At 42.7% G+C, this 22,064-nt stretch overlaps 1 protein-coding gene across 1 annotated transcript; it reads left to right on the top strand.

Annotated features, from left to right (window-relative positions):
• Positions 1-2,140: 2,140 nt before the first annotated feature.
• On the top strand, positions 2,141-20,990 carry klhdc4 (kelch domain containing 4). Its single transcript, XM_056282023.1, has 13 exons — positions 2,141-2,350; positions 3,551-3,642; positions 5,404-5,482; positions 6,063-6,161; positions 6,688-6,824; positions 9,056-9,148; positions 9,942-10,104; positions 10,259-10,337; positions 13,573-13,781; positions 14,979-15,195; positions 16,029-16,217; positions 16,525-16,650; positions 19,454-20,990. The coding sequence occupies exons 1-13, from the start codon at positions 2,252-2,254 to the stop codon at positions 19,624-19,626; spliced, it is 1,755 nt and encodes a 584-aa protein (XP_056137998.1). The 5' UTR covers positions 2,141-2,251; the 3' UTR covers positions 19,627-20,990.
• Positions 20,991-22,064: the final 1,074 nt, after the last annotated feature.

Raw genomic sequence — 22,064 nt, 5'->3', positions numbered from 1 at the left:
ATAACACACACACGCATAGACACCCACACATCATGTAGATATCAACACCATCAACATCATCATTTGCCTTATCAGCCTCAGCAACATCACTATCGGGTCGCATTATAACTGTGGTAGATCTGGTTAAGTGGGCCCTCACACTCTGTGCAGAGTCCCTGGTACCATGTTGTTTATCACATCCATGAAATTCAGTTTTAGGACAGGGTTTATCTGAACTGTCACGTGTTCCCTTTGAAGCTGTCAGGTTCAATCCTCTCTCCCCAGACAGCATCTGGATGTGGGCCACTTCAGGCAACGATGCGGCACTGATGGCCTTCCTCTGGCCCTGACACAATGGACGTGAGCCTGAAGTGGCCCATGTGCATAATAGCAAATTTGGTCCAAAAATGGTAAATCACATGTGGGCCTTTCTTGGCAAAGATGCGGTGCTCTCGGCAACATGTAATCTGGGTGTGACCCTGAAGTGGCCCGTGTGGTAAATGGTGAATATGGCCCAAATATCACAAAACAAATATGGACCACCTTTGGCAAATATGTGGCATATGCGGCATTGCTATGGCTTGGTTCTGGCCCAGATCTGGCAAACGGGAGCGGGCCGCCCAAGTGCCATCATTCCACGCAGTATGTGGGCCGGATGAAAGTGTCGGGTGTGGGACGGGTCCGGGCCACAACAACTTCGCTATCTGCATATGTATATAAGTAAAAACTTAACAGGCTATGGTAACAAGTAAATGGACTGCTTTTCTAGTTTACCAACCGCTTTACAGTGTATGCCTCACAGTCACACACATTCATACACACATTCACATATCCATTCACACACACACACATTCATACACTGATGGTGGAGGCTGCCATGCAAGGTGCCAACCTGCTCATAAGGAGCAGTTAAGGGTTCAGTGTCTTGCTCAAGGACAGTTCGACACGCTCTCTGCAGGAGCTGGGGATCGAACCAGTGACCTTCCAATGACCCGCTCTACTTCCTCAGCCATGCCGCCCATTCAGTTGTGAAATGCGGTACTTTGGTTGGGTGATTTTTAAAGTGCCATGCTGACTGCAGAATTGGTATTTTAGTCTAAATTTTATTGGAAAAAAATGCTCTTTTTGTCTTAATTCAATTTTTTTTTTGCCGCAACTACACATTCACCATTTCCCCACTGAAAAAAAGAAAACACTCAACTCAAAGTTACCAGCCTGAGTACATCTGTGAAAAAGAAACAGCAGACAGATGAAAAACAAAACAAAACAAAACAAAACAAACGTTTACAATGGCAGGTGAGTCTTACTATATCTGTTACATGCATTGTCTTTGGGAATATGATTCCACTGTTTTCATGGTCAGATTTCAGTACTTTCAGAATCACAGTTCTTACACAAATCGTTATTCGCATAACGAATAAGTCAGGATTATATCGAATTGTGATGTCTCTGCAAGTCTTCTGTCCTTGGTATGAAGTTAAATGGTTCAGAAAAGATCTTAAATTTAACCTGACAGTCATAGTGCGACGAGGCAGCTGGGTCGTTATCACTGTTCCCAAAAGGCAAGAGGGCACCAGGGGTTATCCAGGCCCATCATTTAAGTAAAGCCCTCTGGGACTAAGTTGTGATTTAGGGTTTTACAGATAAAACAAACTTGGCCTCTGTGTAGTTTATGTACAGCAGAGGTTCCCAAACCTTTTTTTTGTTAGTGCCGTGACCCACACGTGTGGCAGTACATTTTGGCCTGGAACCCACCCAATATTTCGTGCAGTAAAATAAGTGTTAGAATCTCATTACCTGTCAAAAAGTGAGAACTTCTCTCTATTCGTTCATCATTGCAGTCACATGTTGGAACATAATTATTAAATCACTGACTCAGAAGCATGGAAATAATGACAATAAAAGTTTTCTTTTTTATCTAAATTAAAAAAAAATTGGTCACAAAAAAGAAATTACATTTGCTTTTTTTTGTGCCCCCAAACGAAATGTGCTTATCGTGAACATTCCATAGTTTGGAAATCCCTGATTTACAGTTTGAATGCATGGGATGGACAGAGAGAAAAAGACTTCTCCTATTTCGTTCCCTCATCCAGGACGCTAGAGGGCGCGGTGGGATTTCGAAACGTTGATTACGTCGCGTTTGTTGCCGGAAGTAAAACGCGTCAGGCGTGTGAGTTCATTTAGGTTTCCATGTGGTGCCGGTTTGAGTCAAGCGACAGTTTAAATCCACGGAATTACCGAAAAGTAGACATAAAAGCGTATCACAGCAGTCATGGGTAAAAAAGGAAAGAAAGAGAAGAAGGTGAAAGGAGCGGAAAAGACTGCTGCCAAAATGGAGAAGAAGGTTTCCAAGCGGTCGAAACGTGAAGAGGTAAACGGAACTGCTGTTATCATGTCCTCCTCCTAAACTGCTGTTATCCTGTCCTCCTCCTAAACTACCGTTATCATGTCCTCCTCCTAAACTGCTGTTATCCTGTCCTCTCCTAAACTACTGTTATCATGTCCTCCTCCTAAACTGCTGTTATCCTGTCCTCCTCCTGAACTACTGTTATCCTGTCCTCCTCCTGAACTACCGTTATCCTGTCCTCCTCCTGGACTACTGTTATCCTGTCCTCCTCCTAAACTACTGTTATCCTGTCCTCCTGCTGAACTACTGTTATCCTGTCCTCCTCCTCCTAAACTACTGTTATCCTGTCCTCCTCCTAAACTACCGTTATCCTGTCCTCCTCCTGAACTACCGTTATCCTGTCCTCCTGCTGAAGTACTGTTATCCTGTCCTCCTCCTCCTAAACTACTGTTATCCTGTCCTTCTCCCAAAGACTTTCGTGTATTTTTCCACTGGTGCTCTTTCACATAATACCACACCTGAATAAATACTTATATTACAGCATCTGCGTGCACTACCTATTATATATAATAATTTGATACTGTTTCACTATTTTGAATTTTGTTTTGTTATAATGTAGAAGAAATTGCTTTAGTTTAATAAGAATACTTTTTCTGTTTTGGTCAATAGAAATGGCTCATCAGAAGTTGTTTTCCTTAAATTTCTACTTGTGCGAAGATCAAAATAATTTTGGATCATGACAACCCTAATCCATATGGAGTTTGTATTCTCTGTGTAAGTGCTGCAAAGCTGTCGGTGTGAATGTAATGATGTGATGATCTCTTTAATACAGAAAATAATAATTTTCCATCCATCCATCCATTATCCAAACTGCTTATCCTGCTCTCAGGGTCGCGGGATGCTGGAGCTTATCCCAGCAGTCATTGGGCAGTGGGCGGGGAGACACCATGGACAGGGTGCCAGGCCATCGCAGGGCCAAATAATCATTTTCTGTGTTAAAAACGTCATCACATCATTTGCATCAACAATGCAAATGATGTAACTGAAATGCACACTGATGGTTCCTGAAAGCCTTTCTTCTTTTTCCAATGTCCCTCCTGTGTGTCTTTCCTGACCTTTACTTGCCTTCTCGCCATCCTGTTTGGGACCTTTCTTCTTTTATTTCTGCCCTTTACACCTCCCTTTCTTTGCGGTCCTCCTTCTCCCCCCCCCCTCACTCTTCAGGAGGATCTGGAAGCATTGATAGCAGAGTTTCAGAGTCTAGATGCCAAGAAGACCCAGGTGGTGGAGACCACTTGTCCCCCCCCATCAGCAAGGTAAAAACCTTTACATCCTTAAAAGACTGCTGGATGCACATCTTGCTGCTCTCATTCATGCATGTAAGGAATAATAGATTCTGTTTGTTTGGGAGGAGTAAGACTAACAAACTGGTAGTAAACTTTTTTTGCATTTCTTTTCAGCTCAGCTCATGTTGGTATGAGTGTAGGGTGGTAAAACCGATTGTCCTCATGTTAAATTTACAAAAAAACGTGAGACCCATCACATGGTCGCTTTCAGGTCCGGATGGAAAATGCACATTGCAATCAGCCCCCTCCAAATTGCCATATGTCATATGGGGGTATCAAAGACAGAGACCATGTGATGTAGGCAAAATGTGGGGTCCAGTGCGTTAGACCAATAAAATATGAGGCGAGTAGAAAAATGACACACCGATGTTAACCAACTAAACTTTCTGGATAGACTTGTGAGAAGCTGGCGTGATCTGCTGCAACACTGCCACCTTCAGTTTAACCCATACCAACCTCACTGTCCTCTACATCTACACCCCTTTACATCGTTTATACATGGACACCACCATCACTGTCCTCTACATCTACACCCGTTTATATCCTTTATACATGGACACCGCCATCACTGTTCTCTACATCTACACCCCTTTATATCTTTTATACATGGACACCGTCATCACTGTCCTCTACATCTACACCCCTTTATATCCTTTATACATGGACACCTCACTGTCCTCTACATCTACACCCCTTTATATCCTTTATACATGGACACCGCCCTTAACTGTCCTCTACATCTACTACTACTACTATTACTACTACTACTACTACTGCTGCTGCTTCTACTTTCGGCTGCTCCCCTTGGGGGTCGCCACAGCTGATCATCTGATTCCATCTCTTCCTGTCCTCTGCATCTTCCTCTGTCACACCAGCCACCTGCATGTCCTCCCTCACCACATCCATAAACCTCCTCTTTGGCCTTCTTCTTTTCCTCTTCCCTGGCAGCTCCATATTCAGCATCCTTCTCTCAGTATACCCAGCGTCTCTCCTCCACACACGTCCAAACCATCTCAATCTTGCCTCTCTTGCTTTGTCTCCAACCCATCCAACCTGAGCTGTCCCTCTAATATACTCGTTCCTAATCCTGTCCTTCTTCATCACTCCCAATTAAAATCTTCTGTCCTCCACATCTGTCTTCTACATCTACACCCCTTTATATCCATTTTATAAACTTGAGGAGACAGAAACAGGTTGTAAAGAAGTGCTTACTTCCTCTTTTTAAGTTTTTAACTGTTCTACACATAAATAGTTGTTTAGTTAAACTGTTCCTCTAGAGAACTGCTCAAGATTGATTTGAGGTTTTTTTAAACCAACATCTTGGATATGTAATATTAATACATGGATATGTTGGGATATGGTAAATTCTGGGATCCTTGAGCTACGATGCAAACTTTCTCTCTCAGAAACAGTCAGAAAAAAGTCCACTTACATGCCATCACCTACATCACTGACTTCCTATACATATAAGCTATAGTAGAACAATATAACAAGCAATAAAAAAATCATAATCGTGGGAATACAGCTTCCTGAGACCTTTAATAGAAACACTCACTGAAGGCTCTCAGAAGTGCAGCTTTTTTAGTCTGATGTGAATGTTGACTCTTTTAGCCTTCAAATAAATAATGTTAATTGATATCATATGTTTTTATTATGATTTATCCGGCACTGCTTTTACATGAAGCATGTCCCTTGCCAGTTAAATCCGATACGTCTTTTCCCGCTTCCCAGATTGAACGCCTCTCTCTCTGCCCACCCTGAGAAAGATGAACTCATCCTGTTTGGAGGAGAGTTTTTCAACGGGAAGAAGGTATTAACAACTTTACACGTGGACTTTGTCGACAACACTGTTCCCAAAATGTTGTCGGTGCGTCTTGGTAGCTCCGTAGACTAAGATGCATCATCGTAAGTTGTACGATGTAGTGTTAAAATCCAACTGGTGTCCGGGTGGCATAGCGGTCTATTCCGTTGTCTACCAACATGGCATCGCTGGGTCGAATCCCCGTGTTACCTCCGACTTGGTCAGGCGTCCCTACAGACACAATTGCCCGTGTCTGCAGGTGGGAAGTCGGACGTGGGTATTTGTCCTGGTCACTGCACTAGCGCCTCCTCTGGTCTGTCAGAGCGGTCCCCGGATCAGCAGAGAGGGGGGGGGGGGCAGCGACCGGGACAGCTCGGGGTAATTGGCCAGATATGGGGAGAAAAAGGGGGAAAATTGGGGGGGGGGGATCCAACTGGTGATTTTTGTCGCATGCCATTCTCTCATTTCCAAAAGTTGTGTTGTCACTCTATTATATAAAATCAGGTGAGGTGGAAATGTCATACATGTTATTCATTTACAATAGAGTCATTTGAGGTACCATTTGTTTAAAAAAAGCTTCTCTTTGCAGACATATCTATACAACGAGCTGTTTTTCTACAACATTAAGAAGAACAGCTGGACCAAGTCAGAGATCCCTAACCCTCCTCCACCACGCTGTGCACACCAGGTGAACGTTAACAGAAATTAGTCTTATTAGCTACATCGTATCAGTTGTCAAATGGCAAGTGCTATTAATGAGTGGATAGCCGTCAAGAGCATTGTTTAAGGTAATATGCTATTTTCTTTATATGCCAGTACTATGGTTGAACTACAGCAGATATGTTAATCTTCATTTAGACCACTATGGGGCAGACTACTCCAGCACAACTTTCAATACTCCCACAACTTTTCAGCAAAATCATCAGGGCCTTAATGGGGCCTGTGGCCCTTCCTTCCTAAAAACAGTGATATCATTCTTCCTCTGTTAAACCTTCATAACAAATGAAAATATGCCAAACTAGGGAGTTGTTATATACATAACAAATGCTTTGTTATATTTTCCTCCCTCTTTCTGCATCTCCTGTCCTCATGCCTCTCTTCCTCTCCCCTCCTCTTCCCTTCCTCCATACCCTCTTTAATTTCTACTCCTACCTCATCCTCATTTCTCCTCTTCCTTCCTCTCTCACACATTCTCCCTCCTTTCTTCCCCCCAGGCAGTTGTGGTTCCTCACGGTGGGGGCCAGCTGTGGGTGTTTGGAGGAGAGTTTGCCTCTCCAGACGGGGAACAGTTCTACCACTACAAGGACCTGTGGGTGCTGCATCTGGCTACACGTACCTGGGAGAACATCAAGTAGGTGTCCCAAAGTGTAAAGGATGGATGGATGGATGGATAGATAGATAGATAGATAGATAGATAGATAGATAGATAGATAGATAGATAGATAGATGGATGGATAGAAATAGCTACTTTTTGAGCAGTGGTGCTACAGTGGAAACCGATCACATCCATCCAGGCTAATATAACCAGTATTGGTAGTCGATATGAAAACTTGGATTACTGTCCGCAGCTAATTTCGCATCCAGCTGGGCCTATCAGCATATTTTTTTGTGCCCGCTTATGACTATATGATCAAGAACCTCTCATGGTTGTGATGATCCAAAAACTTTTGAAAAATGTTTGTTCTTGGTACCACTGCTCCCTCTCTTCATTCACTCTCTAGTTTGCTCGACCAACGCTGCTGTTTGTTGCTGCCCGATCTAAGTCAACCGTCGATGTGTACAGTCGCGCATGCGTCGCACATGTGCGACTGTAAGTGATTAGCCCAGCTTCATTATTTATGACAATAAAGATGGGGTTGGGTTGGGGTTAGACCAAAATGGTTGCATAGCAAACCTTTTCTTTTTGGAAAGTGCAAATTCATACTAGACTCGTTTGTGTGTGTGTGTGTGTGTGTGTGTGTGTGTGTGTGTGTGTGTGTGTGTGTCTTGTGACTATGACTGATTCATTGTACTTGTGTAACATGGGTGTTTATGGGATGCATTGTTGTCGGGAGCTGTGCTGAACTGTGTCTCTGTTTCTTGCTATATCTGGAATTATTGATTTATGCACACAAGTTTTGATATTGATTTTAATTCGAACATGTTAAAATAACAAAATAAAATATATAGGCAGGCATACAAGAACAGCTGGAAATAATAGTGAACATATTTTGCAAACTCTCTGTAGCAACACAAGAAATAACTGGCCCATGTTTGAAAAGGGCAGAGGATGAAGTAAAGAACCAACCACAAGTTGTGCGTACCACATTGCTGTAACTGTTTCTTGTAGTATGCTGCCTGGAGAATGCCACGTTTCAAGCCCCTGGAGGGTTTTTAGGCAATTCTTCACATTCTTTTTCAAATTATATGTTGTATCGTTTTTTAATTTTTTATATTTGTAAATAAAGAAACGAAACTAAATGAAAGCATTCGTGTAAGGGTCCACCTAGTGCATCCACAGGCTGACAGGCAAAACGTTTTTATTAGATATGTAAGTTTGAGCGCTGCATATTAAAAACTTTTTTCCCCATATTTCCATTCAGTCAACATGGGTGCTGCGCAAAAGTCTCGTAACGGCATAAAAAAAACAAATTTTTCTGTCCATGTGTGTGTCTGTCCGCTGCTAATCTCACATACTACTGGGCCTGTCGGCCTAATCATTTTTGTGCACAGTTAGTATGACTGTATGATCAGGAACCTCTCGTGGTTGAGGTGATTCAGAACCTTTGAAAAGCCTGTTTTAAGGGGAGCTTCACCTGGTGGAGATCTGCACTGTACTGAGTGTACCCATCTGTTTTTTTTTATTTTCTCTTTTCTTCTGTCTTTTCTAAACTGAGATGTTTACACTTATTAAATAAATATAATGTAATGAAACAGACAGCTTCTCTTTTTTTTTTTTGATTTTTTTTTTCTTCTTCACTTTTTTCTCACCAATTGTATTTTTTGGGCAATTACCCCACTCTTCAGAGCTGTCCCGTTCGTTGCTCTGATCCGGGAGGGCTGCAGACTACCACATGCCTCCTCCGATACGTGTGGAGTCACCAGCTGCTTCTTTTCACCTGACAGTGGGGAGTTTCACCAGGGGGACGTAGCACGTGGGAGGATCACGCTATTCCCCCCAGTTCCCCCTGCCCCCAAACAGGCATCGTGATCGACCAGAGGAGGCGCTAGTGCAGCGACCAGGACACATGCCTGACCAAGCCAGAGGCAACACGGGGATTCAACCGGCGATCCCCCTGTTGGCAGGCAACAGAATAGACCGCTATGCTACGCGGATGCCCCAAAAGTTGTAGGACCTTTCCTATGTGGGCAAAATCATATTGCAAGTTGTCTTCAATAATTTGCCATGTCAGTGAAACATGGACTGTGTGTGTATGTGTAATGCCAATTGTGGCTGTAGGGGAGTATCTTCGCTAAATTTTGTGTGCTGTGCATTTTTGTTTGCTTTTCATGTATTTTTTTATTTTTTATTTTTATTTTTATCTAAACCACTTCAGAGATCAGACATCTGGGATCACATTTGACATGTGTTGTGTTTTCCAGGGCTGCAGGTGGACCCTCCGGAAGGAGCGGCCACCGCATGGTGCTGAGTAAAAGACAGCTGCTGCTGTTTGGAGGCTTCCATGAGAGTGCCAGGTAAGAGGAGGGTTAACTGAATTATACGCTTTTGTCCATGTCCATCTCTTGATATCCAATCCATCCATTATCTAAGCCGCTTATCCCAATCGGGGTCACAGGATGCTGGAGCCTCTCCCAGCAGTCATTGGGCGGCAGGCGTGGGGGCCACCCTGGACAGGGCGCCACTTGCAGGGCCGACACACACACACATTCACATCTAGGGGCAATTTAGTATGGCCGGTTTTACCTGACCTACGTGTCTTTGGGCTGTAGGAGGAAACTGGAGCATGTGTTCTTAATTACAAAAACTCACCATTGGATGTCATTCCTGTCCATTCCTTATTCAATTATCAGATATTGAGAACTTGACAAACTGGTTTGTTTGTTAGTTTGTTTGTTTGGAAAAAAATGATACTATTTGCCTTATGTGTGTGTATAATTTCCCCAAAAAGTCGTCTTATTTTGAGTATTGTGACTGTTTACCATAATTTTTGGTGAGCAGGTCAAAGCTTCAGTGTCAAACTAAAATAAATCTTCAAGAGAATAAGTCAAGTCAATTTTATTTGTGTAGCCCAATATCACAAATTACAAATTTGACTCAGTGGGCTTTACAGCAACTCTACATCCTATCCTTAGACCCTCACATTGGATAAGGAAAAACTTCCCTTAACGAAGAAAAAATAGTCTCGTGGTTGTTCTTATTACTCACTACAGCTTAAATATGTGATACTACCAAAGCTCCAGCAGCTTTATGAAATTTAATTTTGTCCTTTTCGTCTAAGTTCCCTCATTCTCCTCTCCCCGCCCTTAGGGACTTCATCTACTACAACGATATATACTCTTTCTCTCTGGACTCCTTCTGTTGGTCTCGCCTCTCTCCGTCGGGCTCCGGCCCTTCACCTCGCTCCGCCTGCCAGATGACCTCTACACCTGACGGCTCCAGCGTCATCATCTATGGGGGATACTCTAAAGCGGTGTGTGTGTGTTTGTGTGTCTACGTACCGTTAATTGTGGTGTATATCTGTGGATGGATGTGCACGTATGGTTGTATCATGTGTCTGTTGTCCTTTCTGTGCTGCGGCGTTTCTGAAAAATCCTGTGTGTGAATGCGTTTGTATGTCTCTTTAGAAAGCCAAGAAAGACGTGGAGAAAGGGACCATTCATGCTGACATGTTCCTTCTGAAGAGAGAGGGGAAGGAGGACCAAGGTACAGCATTATTTTGTTGTCACACAGCAAAACAATATGGCTTCCTACTATAACGCTGAAGGCCTTTGGGCCAAAGATGGCTCTGTTTGCTCCAGCATGCAAAGAAACTGAGAACTAAGCAATCTGAAAACGGGTTTGGCTCAAAACTCTAGATGCTGCTCTGAAAGCACTCCTCCCCTGTCAATTTAAAGCTGATGATATCCTGAGGAAATTTGTACTTTGCTTAGTTGAAACTAACACACACTGATTTCTCTACAGTGGTCAATTTGTAAAAACATTCAAGGGGTCTGGTAGCAGTGGTGGGGGAATGACCACGGTGGTCATTTTGACCGTTTTGGATTTTCAAAGTTTAACAACTTTGTGGGAAAAAAAAGATACAGACCTGCCACTCCCTGAATATTCTTAAAATTACATATTTGCATTGAAAAGAGTTTTAGATCAATTGCACACAATAAAAGTTATGATAAGATTGACCTAAAATGAACATGAGCGGTCAAAATGACCGCATAATTTGCATGTCATGTCATTATTTATGACGCATGTTGGTCGCATCATTTCCTTCGCAACGTTCATTGCTCTGTCCTAGAAACACACTGGCATTCTCCAGTGCAGAGTAATAGTATAAACTTGATTTTTGATTATTTCCAACATGTCTGGTTGCAGACGCCGTTACAGACGCACCATGACTACCACCGACGTGTTGCAGTGTTACAGGCGTTGGACAGCGGCTATTTTAAATTGTTTGAAAAATAGTATTCAAGTTGTTAAAATGTTAATTTTGGTGTCAGTTATTTTCTTAACAGACATACTAACATATGTAATGCATTAATATCTCAATTGGGTATTTATCTTGACAGAAGATAGAGTTTAAAAACCGGCCGTCATTTTGACCGCCCATGGTCGTTTTAGGTAGGAGTGAAATCCCGGTTGTTCTGGTTGTTAAGAAAAACTACAGTCACCTTTTAAACTGTAGCCATGGACCTAACTATTCTTAAACACAAAGGACTTTCTTAAATGAAAAATATTTCTTTTGTATTCAAAAACTGTTTGAGAACTCAGAAAAAAAACATGTCTCTTGTCTTAGGGTTTAGTTTTGTCATTACTGGTGTACATACACTCACCGGCCACTTTATTAGGCACACCTGTCCAACTGCTCATTAACGCAAATTTCTAATCAGCCAATCACATGGCAGCAACTCAATGCATTTAGACATGTAGACATGGTCAAGACGATCTGCTGCAGTTCAAACCGAGCATCAGAATGGGGAAGAAAGGTGATTTAAGTGACTTTGAACGTGGCATGGTTGTTGGTGCCAGACGGGCTGGTCTGAGTATTTCAGAAACTGCTGATCTACTGGGATTTTCACGCACAACCATCTCTAGGGTTTACAGAGAATGGTCCGAAAAAGAGAAAATATCCAGTGAGCGGCAGTTCTGTGGGCGAAAATGCCTTGTTGATGCCAGAGGTCAGAGGAGAATGGCCAGACTGGTTCGAGCTGATAGAAAGGCAACAGTAACTCAAATAACCACTCATTACAACCGAGGTATGCAGAAGAGCATCTCTGAACGCACAACACGTCGAACCTTGAGGCCAATGGGCTACAGCAGCAGAAGACCACACCGGGTGCCACTCCTGTCAGCTAAGAACAGGAAACTGAGGCTACAATTCGCACAGGCTCACCAAAATTGGACAATAGAAGATTGGAAAAACGTTGCCTGGTCTGATGAGTCTCGATTTCTGCTGCGACATTCGGATGGTAAGGTCAGAATTTGGCATCAACAACATGAAAGCATGGATCCATCCTGCCTTGTATCAACGGTTCAGGCTGCTGGTGGTGGTGTAATGGTGTGGGGGATATTTTCTTGGCACACTTTGGGCCCCTTAGTACCAATTGAGCATCGTGCCAACGCCACAGACTACCTGAGTATTGTTGCTGACCATGTCCATCCCTTTATGACCACAGTGTTCCCATCTTCTGATGGCTACTTCCAGCAGGATAACGCGCCATGTCATAAAGCTCGAATCATCTCAGACTGGTTTCTTGAACATGGCAATGAGTTCACTGTACTCAAATGGCCTCCACAGTCACCAGATCTCAATCCAATAGAGCACCTTTGGGATGTGGTGGACCGGGAGATTCTCATCATGGATGTGCAGCCGACAAATCTGCAGCAACTGCGTGATGCTATCATGTCAATATGGACCAAACTCTCTGAGGAATGTTTCCAGTACCTTGTTGAATCTATGCCACGAAGGATTAAGGCAGTTCTGAAGGCAAAAGGGGGTCCAACCCGGTACTAGCAAGGTGTACCTAATAAAGTGGCCAGTGAGTGTATATCTGCTATGGGTAGCATTTAAAGATGGATGATAGATTTCATTACTGGTACTAAAGTTCTTGGTTTAGATATACTATCATAAAGAGCCATTAAAGAGAAACGATCATGGTTTTCAACATCATCTCTCTGTTTGTATGTTGTAGGGATAACACTCAGCCAAGATGCTGAGCAGTGTTCTGTGTGTTTCTGAAACACCACTGAAATTGTGTCACTGGCTGCATCCATGGATGTGAACGCTCACTTCCTGGTTTGCTGATAGGCTCCAATGTATAAGACAGTGTGAATTACAATACTACATTACAGTGGCATGGTGGCGTAGTGGTCAGCATGTTTGCCTCACAGCAAGAAGGTTCTGGGTTCAAGCCCCAGGGTAGTCTAACTTTGGGGGTCATCCCGGGTTGTTCTCTGTGTGGAGTTTGCATGTTCTCCCCGTATCTGCGTGGGTTTCCTCCAGGTGCTCCGGTTTCCTCCCACAGTTCAAAGATATGTAGGTCAGGTGAATCGGCCATACTAAATTGCCCCTAGATATGAATGTGTGTGTGTGTGTGTGTGATGGCCTGGCAGCCTGTCCAGGGTGTTTCCCTGCCTGCCACCCAAAGACTGCTGGGATAGGCTCCAGCATCCCCGTGACCCTGAGAGCAGGATAAGCGGTTCGGATAATGGATGGATGGATACTACATGACAGATATAGTTCATACATAATGTATAGCTAATATAGTAATGTAATTGCATTTTCTTACACAATGGAGCTTATCGACAAACCAGGACGTTTTACTCACTGGCAAACACAACTTTGGCAGTGATTCAGAGACACATACTGTGTCAGCTGTGAATATGTTGAATTTAATAGCTGAAGGTGAATGTTGAGCTTTCCTCTCCTGTCCCTCTTGTCTCCCAGAGAAGTGGTCTTGGTCCAGGGTTAATCCTTCAGGAAGCAAGCCCCCTCCTCGGTCCGGGTTCTCCCTCGCAGTGGGCCCAGGAGGCAGGGCTGTGCTGTTTGGTGGTGTCTGTGATGAGGAAGAGGAAGAGACTCTGGAGGGAGATTTCTTCAATGACCTGTACCTGTATGACATGACGAAGAACCGATGGTTCCCTGCTCAGTTCAGGGTAATTCTAAATGCTGCTGCTCAGTGGTTTTCAGGTTGATAGGCCAATAAGTGTTAGTTAACATGACATGGGGTACTACCTCACTTCCTCCCTTACTACCTCCGACACTTCCAAGTCATTTTTATGTATTTAGGGGCGGCATAAGTTGTTTTCTATGGTGCTGTGAAAACAGTATATCTGAACACTCGGAAATATCATCATGTTTCAAGAGTTATTCACTCATCAAAAACCAATTTAAATTATTTATCATGATTTGAGAGTATTTTTTATTTCCACCCCCCCTTTTCTCCCCAATTGTATCTGGCCAATTACCCCATTCTTCTGAGCCACCCCCTCTGTTGATCCGGGGAGGGCTGCAGACTACCACATGCCTCCTCCGATACATGTGGAGTCACCAGCTGCTTCTTTCCACCTGACAGTGAGGAGTTTCACCAGGGAGATGAGGCGCGTGGGAGGATCACGCTATCCCCCCCCAGTTCCCCCTCCCCACTGAACAGGCGCCCCGACTGACCAGAGGAGGCGCTAGTACAGCGACCAGGACACATACTCGCATCCGGCTTCCCACCCGCAGATACGGCCAATTGTGTCTGTAGGGACGCCCGACCAAGCCGGAGGTAACACGGGGATTCGAACCAGCGATCCCCGTGTTGGCAATGGAATAGACCGCTACGCTACCCAGACGCCTCCAAGTTGTTTCTTTTTAAAGAGAGCATTTTCAGAAGTAAAATGAGAAAGCTTTTTTCTTTTGAAGGAGAACAGTTTTCAGTGGTTTTGTTTCATAATTATACGATTACACTTCTTTTGGGGGTTTTCTTACATGAATTTGCTAAATTGTCTCAATTTTAACATGGCATTTCTGCAGTGAATGAAATCTTTGCCCAGTTTGTTTTTTTCCTTGGGAATTAAACTACTTTCTCTGGAGTTTTATCTCTGCAGGATGAAAGAGAACAGGTTAATACAATGACATACTTTACTACACTACAACTCCATATTTGAACCAATAACAGCGAAATGTACATGAGAAAGGGCGTAACGTTTTCTAAGCGGTCAGATTCCCTCTTTCCTATGCAGCGGCAGAGGAGACACTCCCTGCATATGTAGTGTTATCTGTTGTGGTAAATTAACCTCCTAATCCCTTTTGATTACTCCTGGTGTTTACCTTTCATTATGCCCTTTGTCTTTATCTTGTCTGCCAAGGGAACCAAGACTGAGAAGAAGCGACGTCGGCGAGAGAAGAGAGGTGGAACTGAGGGAGAAGAAGAGGAGGAAGAGGAGGCTACCGCTTCCCAAGGACCCATCGAGGTCATCAAGGAGATAGTGACAGAAGATGGAACAGTGATGACCATCAAGGAAGTGATCGCCGGGGTGCAGGCAAAGGACGAGGAGGAGGAGGAAGAAGAGGAAGAAGACGAAGGTGAGGCTTCTTTGGCCCTCACAGAATTCTGAATTTCACTTTAATGATGCCGACGAGTCTTAAGACGGGTGATTAATTTTCACTAAATCCTCTGTGGATCAGTGTCCATCACTCTTCTGATAACTTTGTACTCCGACGGTTGTCATTAAAGGATAATTCCGTATTTTTACAGCTTGGGTCATCTCTTCATAATTTTGACCTTCATGTATATTGATTATGATATCATTTTACTCAGCGGCGTTATTGTGGAGATCTAGGAAGCGGGACCACCACTGGACACAGCTTTACATTGCTGTCTTTACGGGGCAACTGAGCACGAGCAACAGACATGTTTCAAAAAGTCCAATTTAACCCAGTTATGTAAACTATGTATCTGGGAGTGAAAACAAAACTGCAAGTTGAAAGCTATTACCTAAAATGTCCATCGCACTGCTGAGCGACTTCCTGGTTCAACTTGCGGTAATGATCAGCCCATACTTTCTGTAGGTAATAGTAACCAGAAATTACCTGACCAGCACAACAGAGAAGTCTTAGATAATGGGAATTCATGGACACAGTCTAACTGAGACACTAAGTTTTTTTATTTTTGAAAGGACAAATTTAAGGATCTCATTGCGTTGCGCCATAAGATTTGCTGTTCTAAAGCTGTGTCCAACGGTGGTCCCGTATCCCAAATCTCCAAAATAATCCGGTGAGTAAAATGATGGTGCAACTGGTATGCATGATGGCAAATACTATGAAAATAAGACCAAAATTGTAAAAAAAAAACAACAATATTATCCTTTAACTTCAAATTCAAATCTTCATCGCCCCTCTGTGGTCCCACCCATCAGACTCTGTCTCAGCCCCCTTGGTGGAGCCCTGCCCGAGGTCCAGCGCCATGGCCACAGTGCGTCAGGGGAAGCTGTATCTGTACGGGGGGATGTTTGAGGTGGGAGACCGCCAGTTCACTCTGAACGACTTCTACTGCCTTGACCTCCATAAGATGGACCAGTGGGAAGTTCTGGTTGAGATGGATCCCAGTGAGTCCTTTGTTGTTTCCCACATCAGTTGGAATGGACACACACACACACACACACACACACACACACACACACACACACACACACACATACTACACATAACTAGTACAACATGAAACCTTGTCCGGTAGGGACTACACAACGAAGAAATTAGGTCAAAGTGCGTAGCTTTTAAGATTTGTGGTACATTAGAGATGAGGTGATAAGAAGAGGAAGGTTAGGTATGCAAGACAATGCCAGCAGGAGAGGAAAGGTTATAGCAGAAAAGGGTGTTGTGTGTTTTGATGGTCCTTTTCTCCCCCCACAGAAACACAGGAGTGGCTGGAAGAGTCAGAGTCAGAGGACGATGAGGAGGAAGAGGATGAGGCAAAAGGAGGCGATGAGGGCGAGGATGACGAGTCCGAAGAGGAAAGTGAGGATAATGATGAGGAAGGTAATGGATTGTTGATTTTCTTCATTGTCTGATTTTCTTATCCTGCCCTCACTATCGATTGGTTCTCTTTTATTCTCCACTCTTTTATTTGGTGATAATGGATGGGTGGGTGGTAGAAAAGAGAGTTTGGTGGGCGAGCAGGGACCTGAATGGGACTGCATAATGACAGATTGTCACTAATGTAGTATGTATGGTACATATTTAATGTTTTCTTTTTTTTAAGTATACTAAAATTATTCCAAGATTTCTTTCAAATTCATTTTTTGAGATACTTAAACTTTGTTTTTAATATTGCTACTTAGACGCTACCAACATGTTTGTGTCTTCACGAGCACACTTTCAGCACACATTTTAAGTTAATATCTTTTGTTTTTAAATCTCATATTAAAACTTTTGTTTTTGTGAAAGCCTTTACAAATGTTTGATATTTGTTTTTATTTATTCAAACTGTTTTTATTTTTACTCTTAACTTATTAGGTCTTATTCTTATTTTTGCCTTTTCTGGTTTTATTTCATTGTAAGGCACTTTGTAACATTGTTTTAGAAAAGTGCTATATAAATAAAGTTATTACTATTATTATTCATATTATGTTAAGCATTAAAGTATACCAGTGCTATACATTAGAGGACTGCATTGGGATTGGGATCCTGTGTGTCCTGTGGCCACAGCAAATCTTGCGGGAGTGAGGGTTTTAACTTTGCTGTGGTCGGGAGCAGGAAGTTAAAAAATAAACTGCGGGTCCCCTGATTTAGCTCGCGCTAACAAGAAAGATGGAGTCAACCAATGAAGTTGAAAAGAAGCTCAAAGTTGGTCATTACAATACAAAAACAAAGCAAGGAAGTCTGATATTTGGAAAATTTTCTCAGTTGTGACAAAGGTGGAAAAGAACTGGACTTAGCTGCGACAAATGTCCAAAAGTGTTGCTGTACACAAGTCTGGCACCTTTGGGTTGAGGTGACATACCTGCTCCATTCTCCCCAGTCAGAGTAAACTGTCTTTCAAACATAAAGCACTTCTCCCTGCACATATTAAACAAGATATAATCCAGAAATGTGTCGCACTTTGCTGTAGAGACATTCGGCCGTATGACTTCGTCGCCAGGAAAGGCTTTGTTGACGTAGTTCAAGACGTTGTAAATATAGCCGCTAAATATGGCAAATTCGATGTAAAAGATGTTTTGCCTCCCCCAACCACTGTACCCAGATGTGGAGGGGAGAGCTCAGGCACTGCAGGTGTCATGGCAACGGAGATAAAGCCCATCATCGAAATATATGTGCCATCACAACAGATATAGTATGGACTGAGGTTTTACCACAAAACATCATTCATATCCAGCACCATCCATTACACAAACAATGATTTCGGTCCTGTTTCAAGGGTGTTGTTTATGGCTCCCTTCGGAGATGGCGTGTCAAAACCAGGAGAGAACATCAGCAACCTGCTGTTTAGGAAACTCCGTGTTGTGTTTGTCACTGACCGTGGAGCCAACATAGTAGCTACCCTTATTTATTTTATTTCTTTATTTTATTTTTTATCAGCTGAATAAAAAAACTTTGCAAACCAGTCGATTCGTTTTTCAGTTACGTTTAACGGTGCAATATTTTTGATAGTACATCAACGTGTCATGTATAAATGCAGAGGAGGAGAACAGAATAGAGGAGCGCTACTCCTGATCAGTGTGTTAAGACACTGGGAAATGTAAAACAACCTCAGCAACACAAACAACATAGGTTCTAAGATAATAAGTCAAATAAATACAGTTTAATTTTGCCCTAGAATAGGTGTACAATGTAATTATGCATTAGTATTAATGTAATTATGCATTAGTATCAATGTAATTATGCACTAGTATCAATGTAATTATGCATTAGTATCAATGTAATTATGCACTAGTATCAATGTAATTATGCACTAGTATCAATTTAATTATTGCACTACTATCAATGTAATTATGCACTAGAATATAATTTCGCTCCATTATTACCGACACGTATACATCCCTTTATTAATAGTACACAGTAAAATAACGTGTTTTCCCTGCGGGACGGGAGAAGACACAAAATCAGTGGAATTCTACTGTGTGGGCCTGAATGGTCAGAATGTCTGCGGGAGCAGGTGGGAGTAGACAAGCACATTGTGGGAATGTAACATGCACATTGCGGATGCAGGCAGTAATGGTCAGAAATCCAGCAGGAACGAGTGGGAGCGGGATTAAGAAAGCAGTCCCACACAGGGCTCTACTATACATTTGTTGAGCTAACATCCAGAAAAGAAAATTCTTGCAGAATTCAGTCCTGAATCAATGCAAATGTACTATGATATTACTACACATAAACTGGACCTATTTGGTCCAAAGAGCACTGGTAGTTTATATCTGATAATATCAAAAGTAAGCCTTGAGTATCTCAAAAAAGGGAATTTGAAGGAAAATTGAAATAAAAATTTCTGCTGCTCCCGTTAGGGGTCACCTCAGCGGATCATTCGTTTCCATCTCTTCCTGTCCTCTGCATCTTCCTCTGTCACACCAGCCAATTGCATGTCCTCCCTCACCACATCCATAAACCTCCTCTTTGGCCTTCCTCTTACCAAATCAATGAAACCTTATTCATATAGCACATTTCATACATAGAAATGTAATGCTATTGACTTAGTAATGTGCAGGTAAGTTCATGAATCCAGTCTGTTTTCTTTGTGTGTGTAACTTTCAGCCTGTGTCTAAACGTCTGTGAAAGTGTCTGAAACCGTTGCTCTGCATACCAGTGGGGTTCCTTAACCCTTCCTCCCTGCATGTGTGGTTTCCAGATGACGATGAGCACCTGCCAGTGCAGGATGGGGAGACGCTGGCGGACTACCAGGCCCGCACAGAGAAGTACTGGATGGGTCTGGCCCGCGCTAATATGGGCCCCGATGCCAAAGACAAGAAGGTGGCTAAGGTCGGCCTTGCCATGGCTAAAGTTTTCTATGAAGACCAGTAGCAGGATCAGGATACTACCACAGCGTTCATGTGTGCCTCTATGAGTGTGATGTTGGAGAGAAACTTTGAGTGTGTGTGAGTCTGTGTGAGTGTGTGTCTGTAAAATATTTCTTGTTAGTGATGGACGATATTGCTTTTGCTTTGAGACAACCTCTTTGAGTTTGAAAATGTCCTTTGTGGAACTCATTACATCACACACACAACAGGATATTACAGTGTATAAAAAGTGATAGAATACAGAAAACTATGTGCTTGAATTCATTCAGTGATGAAAGTGGATTTTCTTACAAGGTTTAAAATAGCTGGAGTCGTAATACAAAACAAACTGTACTGTATTCCAGTTTACTAAAGGCAAATTACAAGGATTATTTTTATTCATGTCATACTGTTTCACTGAACTTTGCACATTTCTGTTTTCCCTTACTTTTCCTTCACTTAACAACACTCAACAATTTGCTTTTTTTGTGATGGACAAAGTAAATCGGTTCAGATAATCGAAACCATTTGAAATTTATTTCAGCTCAGGCAAGTTCCTGAACCAAATGTCACATAACATTGGTTTTTGTAAGTAGTTATGCTGGTATGGTTCCTAAAATTATTCGTCCCCTTGCAGTAGCTTTCTTTCACAATGCAGTCGATTCGGTGCGGTGGGTGAAGAAGAATGGTGACAGCTCTTAGGCAGATATTTATTCTGAGGGGTTTAAGGTTCCTATTGTAAGTGAATAATTTACTGAGTCGTCTTTCGTACACGCAGATTTTAAGGTTATGTGAGGGGAAACAATATCGCACTCTGCTAAAATTCATGTGGTTGATTGACCTAAAGGGCCTCTTAATGTCGATACTTTAAAGTTGGAGTCAAAACTGAAACATTAATCATTTCTAAAATCACTTGTTACTGTAATCCTTGTCAATTTTGTACAGTCTTTCTACTGAAAAAATATAAAAAGTAGAATTCAGTTTTTTCTATTGTATTTTCTATTTCCCCTTAGTTCAGCTTCTCTCAACGATCTTATTTTCTGATGCTCGTGATGTCATCACACATTCATTTGCATACAGCCAATCAGATCAAATTATAAAGACTGCGTAACCTCACCCACCCTTACTGGCAGCCCTTGTTTGTAGTTGTCACTCAAAGGTCAGCTCATGAATATTAATGATGGTGAGACTACGCCCTCAGTTCTTGAGATAATCGAGAACAGTTATGAATAAAGATATAAAAAAACACAACTGCATTGTTATTTATACAAAAACAAATGTTGCGGAACATGTTATTACGCCATCTTCAGAGTTTTCAAGCATGAAAAGTTAAATCGGACTCTTGATTTTGGTCCCGCTTCAAGTATTTTTGAATAAAGCAAAGTGATCTGGAAGTATCACACGGTGTCCTCATCACTAGGAGGATTAGAAGGGAGAATAACTTGCAAACAGCTAATAAAACATCTTGAAAGGGGGGGGGGACTCTTTAGGTTGTCGTCACAGGATCCAATTCAGATTTTTTATCCTCTGCTTGCAGTTTGTAGGCATGTGCAAAGTCAAAGGCTGATTTTTCAGACAACTTATTTTCCCTTAACTGAGTTTTTGCTCACTAAACCCTTCTCTGCGGTAAGGCAGCAATCCATTTAAGAAAACGTGTGTGTGTGTGTGTGTGTGTGTGTGTGTGTGTGTGTGTGTGTGTGTGTGTGTGTGTGTGTGTGTTGTGTGCGCGCGTGCATGCGCACGCCCCCTACAGGTCACCGGCAGTAACGCATTTTCTTTGTCTTGAGTTTCACTCACCCACAAGAGATGAGAAAGAAAGGAATGAGAGAGAGAGAGAGAGAGAGAGGGGGGGGGGGAGCTGAGTGAGGGACGGCAGGAATCGTGACAAAGTAGATGAGCGGGATTGTAAGTGCACGACAGGGAGGAGGTGTTGGACGGAGGAGTAGAGAAGTTGGGAAGGACGGGATGCACAGAACAGGGAAAAGAGGAGGAGAGGAAAATCAGAGGTAGTGATGGGAGGTAGAAAAAGGAGGAGGGGGACCAGTAATGTGTCAGGGAAGACATCAGTCCTTATGTGAGCTCCAGCCTATCCCTCAATGACCTATTTTATCCTCCATCAGTTTACGGAGCGAGGGATGAGGAAAGGGGTGATGAATAATAGATGGAGTAGAGATGGATGAGCATGAGGCTGCCTTTCTCTCATTTCTTCCTCCTCCATGCCCCCCCCCCCCCACACACACATTTTATTTTAACTTCAGGACAAAAAAGGATTTTATAAATAACTAAAGAGAGAGACTTTTTTTGGGTGCACCGCTGACGTCGGTACGTGTAGCGCGTAATCGTCAGAGCCGTGTCAGTGTGCATGACCGTGTACAGACTTGTAGAATGCTGCTACGTCAGTACGAGTCAGATGTACAAGTCCAGCTCATTCTGGACAAAATGTGCTTTCTTTAATGAAATTAT

Source organism: Lampris incognitus, chromosome 6 (genome assembly GCF_029633865.1).
Source record: "Lampris incognitus isolate fLamInc1 chromosome 6, fLamInc1.hap2, whole genome shotgun sequence".
Taxonomy (NCBI): Eukaryota; Metazoa; Chordata; class Actinopteri; order Lampriformes; family Lampridae; genus Lampris; species Lampris incognitus.
This window is presented reverse-complemented; position numbering and strand designations above follow the sequence as displayed.

Bases quoted from the DNA above. Each gene is read 5' to 3' on its own strand.
- klhdc4 (XM_056282023.1), top strand. From the start codon at position 2,252: ATGGGTAAAAAAGGAAAGAAAGAGAAGAAGGTGAAAGGAGCGGAAAAG. The intron at 6,825-9,055 runs GTAGGTGTCCCA...TGTGTTTTCCAG, and splicing joins CGTACCTGGGAGAACATCAA to GGCTGCAGGTGGACCCTCCG. The intron at 16,218-16,524 runs GTGAGTCCTTTG...CTCCCCCCACAG, and splicing joins TCTGGTTGAGATGGATCCCA to AAACACAGGAGTGGCTGGAA.